The sequence below is a fragment of the Cupressus sempervirens genome, chromosome 6 (genome assembly GCF_028749045.1).
Source record: "Cupressus sempervirens isolate cs-2001-9-10 chromosome 6, ASM2874904v1, whole genome shotgun sequence".
NCBI lineage: Eukaryota > Viridiplantae > Streptophyta > Pinopsida > Cupressales > Cupressaceae > Cupressus > Cupressus sempervirens.
Window position 1 is genome coordinate 703,745,977 of NC_143123.1, and position 10,020 is coordinate 703,755,996.

The following is a 10,020-nucleotide window of genomic DNA, read 5'->3' on the forward strand; positions in this document are numbered from 1 at the left end:
ATAATTTTTATATACCCTATTCACATTCAATCATAATTTCTCAAAGAATTGGCCATTAACTTTTTCTATTATTTTTATATGAAATTGAGTGTACTAGGAAATTTTTTGTCTACAAGACTCATGCTTGTTCTTGAAGATACATAGTAAAAAAATGATTTACAAAGAAATTAGAGAAAAAATTGGATAACTTTATTATTAAATTATTAAAATGAAGGATTGTAAGGCTAGGCTTACTACTCCGAATCAATCAATTCACATAGAAAAAAACAAACAAACAATTTTTTAGCCTAAAAAATGTGGGATTATTCTTTCTTTAGAATTGAAATATGAGGGATAAAATTATTACAAATATTTAAATTCTAACTTTTGGGACAACAAATAAGTTTGATAAAATACTTTATAAATATGATGGTTGACATTACTGTAGCGTGTACATAAATTTGAGGTTGCAAAAATTTGTAATCTCTATTTATATGCTCTATGATGTGCGAAAGGAAGACAATAAAAATTGTTTTAGTGTTTGAAGTAAAATATGTAAATGTTCTCAAGTATAATATGTGAATTCTTTTGGTAAATACAAATATAATTTAGTTGTTTAAGTTCTTGATGTTAATTTTGTATTGGCTATTGGAGATGTGAGTAATGTGGAAGTAATTTGAAAATCTAATAAGAACAAACAACCTAAATGAGATTAATTATTATTATGTCTTGAGATTCATTATTATAATTATTTTTTAAGTTTGAAAGACTCAAACTCAAGACCTCCTAGATAAGAGGGTCACAATTTGCCATTACATTGTAATCTCTTGCCTATCCATAGAATTTAATATTACATTGTATTAAAATGACCTAAAAAATACAACCAAAACACAATAATAACTTATTTAATCTAAAATAAATATTTCCATGTAAAAGACTTCTTACTACAATAATTTACATATTTATAGACGATCACTTCTGTATACTTCATTTTATTATCTAACTATTCGTTCGTGCTTTCAAATATAAACAAGGGGCGCATGCGCCAAGGTTCCTGCCTTAATATTTTTATGGTTGATTGAAGTAGTATTGCATGAAGGGGAAATCAAATTAGTTAAAAAATTTAGCAAACACTTGTTGATGATAAACTTTTTTAGCTACTTAAATCAAAAATAATAATTGTTGATTACTTAAATCAAAGTACCAAAATATTTAGTAAGTTTGAGGGGTAGTATTAATGTTATAAAAAAAATTGAGCAAAATTGTAAAATAGTAGCTAGTAAAACATAGTCTAATTTTGTTTTAAATAACATTTTACAATTGTCAAAAATAAACATCAATGTAAAAGTAACAAGAAATATATATAAAATATGAAATAAAAAATATTTAACTCTATATTTGAACTTTGTAAGATAGCTAGTAAAATATAGTGTAAACTTAAAGAAATAACATTTTACAAATTACAAAAATAAACATCAATGTAAAACTAATAATAAATATATTTAAAATAAGAAATATAAAACATTTAACTCTACATTTGATTAAAATATCTAAATTATACAACTTAACAAATATTTAACTCTATAAATTTATATGACTTCTTCTTCATAAACTATCTTAAATAATAAATATATTTAAAATAAGAAATATAAAACATTTAACTCTATATTTGAACTTGGTAAAGAAAATAGATAGGAATAATTAATATTGATTACACATTCATTTGTGAGGTGGAAGATAAAAATGATTGTTTTTTTAAAAAAGTCAATCCATTTGTCACAAATGTGGAAAAGATAAAGTTGTAATTAATGCATTCATTAATAGAGTTGTTAGAAAGTACTTGTATTTTTGTTAGAGAAAATTGAATTTTTTCATTGCCTTTTTTTTCATCATGGGCCAATACAATTTTGAAAAAATTGTATTTTTAAATTTAAAATAAAATACAAATTAATATAACTTTTGCAAACATTAATGTATCTTCAAATTTTTAGATTTATGTAACTAATATGAAATCTAATGATTCCATTAGTTTCTTAGCAAAGGTAGGAACTTATTAAAAATATAAGCCTACCCCTTTCAAGTCAATCAAAAATTTTAGATCCCCAAAACACTTTTGAGACCGTGTGGGAGAGTTTCTCATATCTGACAGATCATTTTGTGCCCACCATAAAAGTGAACTCATAGAAGAGCTCAACCAATCCGGCACCTGGGCCTTTCTTTCTCCAGATGAATCCATCCCCAGGAAAGGAGGAGTTTTTGCTGCAGTACAAAAATGGTGTTTCATATTACATCTCGGGGGACCGGACTGGCAAATACTACTCCACCATGCCGCAGGCAGTATCTGATCAGTCCTTTGAGCAGGAACTGGTAGAGTTTTCTCCTATAAGACTCTACTACGCATATGATCTCACACCCAAAGTTAAAGCTATGACTATGGCGAGGAATGTTCTCAACACTAGGGGCGAGCCAATTGTCTACTTTCTAATTAATAATACCTGGAGCCTAGTTTATTATTCACCTATGTCAAATTGCATAGTTTATGGTCTGTGCGAAGCTTATGGAGTTTGTTCCAAGCAAGAGAACATCTAGTCATGCAGATGTATGGATGGTTTCAAGCCAATAAATGCTAGAATATGGAATTCTCAGGAGTGGTGGTCAAGTGGTTGTGTTCGGTGTAGTCCATTAAAATGCTCCTTCGTCTCAGAGGGTTTCCTCCAAGACATTGTTAAGTCATTGCCCGATGTAGAAGCTGTTGAATATGCCCAAGAGTCATTGAGTCTACAAGGATGCAAAAATGCTTGTCTCAACAATTGCTCCTGCACAATCTTTTCTTTCACTGGTTCTGATTGTAAATTATGGTTTGGTAATCTATTAGGCATTCAGGCTGATTCTAATTCTTCTGAAGGTGAGCCATTCTTCATTTGTTTGGCTACTTCTGATGTCAAATAGTTGTTAGTCCACACAGGAAGAAGAAGCAGTAGAGGTAGAGTAGTTGCACTCTACCTTGCAATTCCTCTGGGCGTTGCTTTTTTTAGTAGTCTTTTAATTTGTGCATGGTTTATTCATAACAGGCACAGGAGATTGCTCCAAGATTACGACACATCAAAGTCCCTCACATCATTCAGCTACAAAGAGCTCAAAATTGCAAGCAACAATTTAAGCCATAAGTTGGGAAAGGGAGCATTTGGCTTCATTTTCAAAGCGACTCCGCCAGACAATGCACTCGTAGCCGTGAAGAAATTGGAGGGTTCAGTACAGGTAGAAAAGTAGTTGCATGCAGAGATAAATAACACCATTTGAAACATCCATCATGTAAATTTGGTGAGGCTCTAGGGATTCTGCGTGGAGGGGTGTCATAGAATACTTATTTATGAGTACATGCAAGATGGGTCTCTCAACACTTACACCCATGTTGTTTAGACAAAGAGAGTCCAACGAATGAATCAAGAATGCAGAGCAAAGTGACAAATCGGATTTTCAAGTTAGTATAGCTGGAAACGTCTTGACCCACAATATAGATTGACTCGAAAGGGGTGGGCTGATATTGTTTTTTATTTGAAAGTGCAAAGGAAGAGTTGGATAATAAAAAGAAGCATATAAAAGTGGTTTTCTATAAATATGTATTATTGTAGTAAGAAGTATCAAGTTTGTAAAAACTATTATACTAATAAAATATGTTTGAATTAAATAGATTCATTTATTATAATTAATGTTATAGAAGGATTCTTTTATTAGTAAGTCTTTTTTTCAATCGTAGAATTGTTTCTCATTGTTATTATGAGTGTTTATTATATATTTAACATGATTAGTTCAAATATCCATTATATAATAATGGGTTACAAAGTTAAAATAATATATAATTCTTGGCAAGTTTTTCCTAATAAAGAAAAGCTTATACTACATTAACTTTGAGAACTTGAAAATAAGGGAATAGCTTAAACATTACACACAAAGGGTTAATTCCTAGGCTAAAAGTGTTAAATAGTCAAAGTTGACTTATTTTTTCAAACTTAATTTTTCTCTTAGTGAGTGTTGTTTAAGGGTGACTAAAAATAAGAAATGTAAATAGATTATTGATGCATATAATGAAGACACAAATCTAATTTGTTTTTTTAAATAATGCTTATATGTGAATGTAAAGAATACAAAATACAAGTACCTATTGACTAAATACTTTAAATGTCTAACTATTAAACTTTATATACATTTAAAGTAATAAAGTATTAAAATGGTAATTATTTTCAAATTTATTTTAATACTTGTTCTATATTAAAAATTCAAACTGAACCCATATTATCATACAAATAGGAGAAAAATCACTACATAGGGTATGTCAACTGTGATTCTTTGATTGATCATAGAGCAATATTCTCACCTAAATCTTAATATGTTGTTTCCTTGTTACATAAAAAATCAATCATAGTACAACTTTATTCCTTCTTCATGAGTGACATTAGATAGATATGAGCATGAGATAAATATGAGCATGTTGTACATGATACCATTAATAGTTACTATAATTATAACAAGAACTTCAGATTGTGAAATGAATCAACTAAAAAATAGTAAAATAAATTTATTATTTGTGTTTTATATGAAGGCATTGTGTTTGAACTGAATATAAATTTTATAATTGTTAATCTAACAAGAATATGTTATAGTATGAAGATATTTTTTTCTATAAAGTTGAAATTATTTTAGTTTTTCAAAAAAAATGTAAGAAAATGAGCAACAATTATGTTGTGTTATAACTAAAATAGTTATAAACCCATTTTTTTAAAATAAAAATTTAGAATGAAAAAGAAAATTCTTGGGAAAATGCTTTATCGGGTAATTTATAACAATCGATCATAGTTTAGAAAATTAAAATGTAAATTTTATTTTGTTAAAAACATGCATGTATACATACATAAACTTTAATTTTTAATTTTTTTTCTTTATCTTTAACATGATTCATTTAGAAACTCAAATAATAATCTTTGGTTAAACTTAGTTCAATGTATATAATTCTTAGGACAAGAACTAATATTGTTAAGCTTGACTATGTTGGGTTGCCTTAGCTATAATGAATTGTTTTGTGATTTCTTCAACATTAATTTTTTGATATTTTTCTCATTTTAAAATATTTTAAATTACTCAATATTAATATTATACTTAAAGTGACTTTTCATTTTTTAAAAAGTTTCATAGTAATAAATAGATGATAACTATAGTTTGAATTTTTTTGTGGTAACTAAAACATTTCAATTATTAATTAATATACAATAAGTTGTAAAGAAAATGATTAAATATTTTTCTAAGTTTAGATATAAGATTATTTCAAAATTTTAATTTTTATTAAAAAAATAGATCTATAATTATAAATTTTGAAAAAAAAAATGTAACTTAATTTTTTCTATAAATCTGAAAAAGATCAAAATATTCATTAGTATTACAATTGGATAAAATAATATTTATGTTAAAGAGTTTCTTGTAAAATATCCGTCATTACAATAATCCACTTTAATAATCACATTAAAAAATAAAGACTATTAATTAATAAAAATCAATTTTAATATTCTCTTTATGAAAAGATTGTGGAATGTACAATTCTATTTTTGACTTGTTAAGTTCGATTTCTAATTGAGTATTTTTAGTATAAAAGTTTAACTTGAATTCTATATCTACTTTTATATTTATTTTAATTAAGATTTAGTTATTTAATTTAATTTCTTTTCAATTAACTTATCATTTCTATCTTTTAAAATTTAGTTGATCTTTATTAATATTAATATTGTGAAGATTTTGAATTGAATGGTTTACAAAAAAAGGTTACAACATTCATACAATCAAATTGCCTAAAATTTCAAGTCTCACATTAACTTAATCTACTACAACAAACTAGGTTGTCAACACAACAAAAGAAGGCATATGATATTATTCTAGCATATCTACATTCTTACAGTCAACAATTACAACTGGAGATTTTTTTCAAGAAACAATAGGCACATAAAGTCACACCTTATGAAACACCTAATGCATCCAATGATCAATTCAACACCTTATGGACAATCACCTATGGTACTTCTCACACCTATAAGCGTAGCGACATTCAACATTCAAGTATCAACAAGTCATTATACCCTCTAAATGCCCATCAAATAAATGACACCCTTGCAAGGACGAATACTTGCAACCTTCCAAGAGAGCATGCACTTCATTCATTGTGTTCTAATAGATTAAATATGTTCTATTGAAGCTAAGTTACTAGAAAAAATTGATATGAGGCCACGACAAGTATTTCTTCCTTATAACCACATCCCATTTGGATCAATTGTTCTATTCGGTGTAGTTTATGACAACTACCACTAGTCAAAGACATCCCAATGTATGTTTCAAGTTTCTATGGCAGGACACTATGGAAAAGCTTCACAACTACTGTTAAATTAGAAAATATATTCCATCAAAGTAGTGACAGTTCTATCTAGATGTAGTTTTGGTCTCTCCTATCAAATTTATGAAATGCAACACCAACAATTGCAAATTAGTAGCTTCTAATGTCATGATCAAATTCCACACCAGGTTCATAAAAGAAAACTATCTCTTTTTTTTTCATACATACGTATTTTCTCCACAAATGAAATGGTATTACTCCATAGAAAATCCATGTTGCAATATTTAGCAAAGCCAATTGCCTTATCAAATGCAGAGAAACTTAGATTACCATGCTCAAATCTGGACGAAGAACAACCTCAATCAAAGTTCCTCTTATGTATTGGAAAAGAAGTCGTTCTCTTTGCACATTTATGAATGGAAACTAGACTTGTCAATGGTGCACTTGGACAAGTCAAGATTGTGTACAATGACGTTGATAAAGCACCTCACTCACTTTATTTTCCATTTTTGAATTTAGAAGTTATATTTGACAGCCGTGGGATGAAAGTAGTCAAATTATTTTTCTAGTGCTACCAATAAGTCGTAGCATCCACCATCACATACCTTAAAAATTGGCATGGGCCCTAACAATACACAAAACACAAGGGCTCACACTTCAGAGATCAATAACCAACATCGGGAACACTAACTAACAATGGCTAGCATTCACAAAAATATCAAGAGATTGTGAAGATTCAAATCTCCAAACTCAACAAGCATTCAGATTTGAAAGATATGTACAGATGCAACAAAGCCCATTTGTTGCTTGCTGAAAAAAAGAGGGGACCTGTTTGATAACATTATCAAATATTGTTCCTCCAACACTAGCAAATAAACCACAAACTCTACATTTGTGTTTCAAATTTAAATATGTTATTAAATTTCATTACATATTCAAATTTGATGATAACAATAAATGTATTGATTGTGCAATTCAATTCTATGTAGGGTTTGAGGCTTTTGCATACCAAAAAAAATGACTCTCAAAAAGTTATTGTTGATTTGAAACTATACTACATCAAGTAAGGAATACAATTACATAACTCTTCAAATAGAATTGTGATGAATAAAAAAGATGTATCACGAGTAGAGTTATATTTTATGCATTGTATTTGAAATTCCAAATATGCAAAGATGAATCTTTTATAGAGTTACAGAATGTATTTAAAATACTAGAATTGATGTAGTAAAAATAATTATGACATACCTCTTGCACACTAAATGCACACTAAATGCCATTGGACAAGTCAGAAAAAGGAGTGGTGAAAGTAGGAAAGTTGAAGACTACTTTATTATCGAGTGGGTATGATTTAAGGCAGCGTGACATTTTTAGACTCCGAGTCTGAAATCTATTTAAAGTGGGCAGGTCAGATAAAGAAGTAGGTTGGTTTGGTAAACTGAATCAGATGCTTCCCCAGATAGAGCACGGTAACTGCTTGACAAAATGAATGATAGAGATGGTGACAGTCATTGTACAACTCATGCGGGTGGAGGTTCAAAACACATCGACCATTTGACTTAATGCCAAGATCTGAAGGGAAACATTTATGTGATAGATTTGAGCCAAGAGAAATAGCCATCTATTTGTTTGATTGAATGCCAAATGGGGATACCACAGTCAATACATAGCTGAGATGGGTTAATGATGATTCAAGAAAAATATAGCCCGCCAATCTACGTGTTTAATATGGAACCATACACCATGATTGAGGTACTTCCCACTACGATGGATGGAAGCATAAAGAAGGTCCATAAATAGTTTGACCAGATAATTTAGCTCATGATATGCGTCTGCTATCCAGAACAGTAGGCGTGCATCATCCATTGCTAAGCATCTGTAAAAACAAGAAAGAAATCATAGACAAAACAAAATGGATCATGTAGCAGTCAACTGTTTGAAACGTCTTATCTTGGCTCTTGCCTTGCTTGTTCTTCAGCGCAGTTGCAATTTATTTGTTGATGGTGTAGACACCCTCTCTTTGGGGGCTGCTCTGAGAGGAAACCAGACCAGAACTTCAAAGAATGGAACTTTTGAATTGGGATTTTTTAATCCCAATGGAACGAACAACTGGTAAATCTCCGAGAAGACCATCATTTGGGTGGCTAACAGAGAAACTCCCATCAAAAACATGCCCGGCGTTTTGACGCTCTCCTGGTTATCTCACGATCTCTGATTTACAAGGAGAAGTCATTTGGTCGACTAATGACACTCAGCAAACAGAGGCCGCATCCATGGCTTCCATACTTGACACTGATAATTTTGTTCTTCTAGGAGCCCATGAAAACAGTTCTGAGACTGCGTGGGAGAGTTTCTCATATCCCACAGATCATTACGTGCCTACCATGAAGTTTTGGAAAGGCATGCGAGCAATCTCTTGGAAGAGTTCGGTGGATCCAGCGCCAGGGCCCTTCTTTTACCAAATAAATCCATCTTCGGGTAAGACAGATTTTACGCTGCAGTATAAAAATGGTGTTTCATATTACTGTAGGGCTCATTTGCCGTTGCACCAAAAGCCATGACTGTTAGTGAACATGGAACACCACATAATTAACTACCTGTGGGCAGGGGAGCGCGTCGCATCACCCAACAATCTCCCCCTCGACGCGCATACCAGGTTCTTACGCGGGTCGGAAAGGCACCGGGGAGATTTGAACCCATGACCAGGCCAAGACCAAGCTCTGATACCAATTGTGGGGCCCATTTACCGTTGCACCAAAAGCCATGACTTTTAGTGAACATGGAACACCACATAATTAACTCCCTGTAGGTAGGGGAGCGCGTTGCATCACCCAACAATTACAGCACGGGAGAGTGGACACGTAGCAAGTTTAGCACTTTGCTAGATTCTAGAGCAATTCTATTTTACAAAGATGAATTCATGGTGTTTTCTCCCACAAGAATGTACCACACTTTCTGGTTTATACCCAAAGCTCGTCCAGTGCTGGTGAGGGAAGTTGTCAGACCCAACGGCGAGCTAGTAGTCTACTACTGGTTTAACAACTGCTGGAGCTTGATTTTTTCTCGACCCCAAACATGCGGAGTGTATGGCATATGCGGAGCTTATGGAGTCTGCTTCGCCCAAGAAAACGTTCAGTCATGCAGTTGTATGGATGGCTTCCACCCTCTCTCGAGTGGTGGTCAAGCGGTTGTCTTCGAGATACTCCGTTGAATTGCTCCTCCACTGATGGTTTCCTCCAAGTCATCGACAAGTCCATATCTGATAAAGATGCTTTTCAATATATTCAACAGTCGACGACTCTCCAAACATGCAAAAGCGCTTGTCTCAACAATTGTTCCTGCGCGACCTTTTCTTTCACTGATTCAAATCCATATTTTATCGTCTCCCATATTCTATTTTAATTGCTATAGATAGTTCGAAAAAGTTAAAATATTAAATTATTTATAAAAAGCAATAAAGAGTAGGTGTTATTGTATTTCATATAGAAGATTGACAAATGCAAAATATATTCAGTTAAATATTTTATACACTCACCAACTAATTTTAAATTGACAAATAGTTAAACAATATGATATGTTTCATGTGTCACTATCTTATACGTTTAGCCTTTTAGAATTATGAATATCTTAAATTTTAAGCTACATAAGAATTGGTATAGATATATGAA

At 31.2% G+C, this 10,020-nt stretch overlaps 2 protein-coding genes across 2 annotated transcripts; both read left to right on the top strand.

The window, feature by feature from the left end:
* Nucleotides 1-2,205: 2,205 nt before the first annotated feature.
* On the top strand, nt 2,206-8,468 carry LOC149554224 (G-type lectin S-receptor-like serine/threonine-protein kinase At4g27290). Its single transcript, XM_089790485.1, has 4 exons — nt 2,206-2,541; nt 2,626-2,837; nt 3,051-3,237; nt 8,331-8,468. Exons 1-4 carry the CDS (start codon nt 2,206-2,208, stop codon nt 8,466-8,468), a joined length of 873 nt encoding a protein of 290 aa, XP_089646611.1.
* Nucleotides 8,469-8,625: 157 nt separating this feature from the next.
* On the top strand, nt 8,626-9,563 carry LOC149554225 (G-type lectin S-receptor-like serine/threonine-protein kinase SD2-2). The gene is made up of 2 exons (XM_089790486.1): nt 8,626-8,865; nt 9,162-9,563. Exons 1-2 carry the CDS (start codon nt 8,626-8,628, stop codon nt 9,561-9,563), a joined length of 642 nt encoding a protein of 213 aa, XP_089646612.1.
* Nucleotides 9,564-10,020: the final 457 nt, after the last annotated feature.

Excerpts from the sequence above, each read along its gene's own strand:
- LOC149554224 (XM_089790485.1), top strand. The coding sequence starts at position 2,206 with ATGAATCCATCCCCAGGAAAGGAGGAGTTTTTGCTGCAGTACAAAAAT. Across the intron at positions 2,542-2,625 it reads GTCTGTGCGAAGCTTATGGA|GAGTGGTGGTCAAGTGGTTG; the intron begins GTTTGTTCCAAG and ends TGGAATTCTCAG. Across the intron at positions 3,238-8,330 it reads AATTGGAGGGTTCAGTACAG|CGCAGTTGCAATTTATTTGT; the intron begins GTAGAAAAGTAG and ends CTTGTTCTTCAG.
- LOC149554225 (XM_089790486.1), top strand. The coding sequence starts at position 8,626 with ATGGCTTCCATACTTGACACTGATAATTTTGTTCTTCTAGGAGCCCAT. Across the intron at positions 8,866-9,161 it reads CGCTGCAGTATAAAAATGGT|GTAGGGGAGCGCGTTGCATC; the intron begins GTTTCATATTAC and ends AACTCCCTGTAG.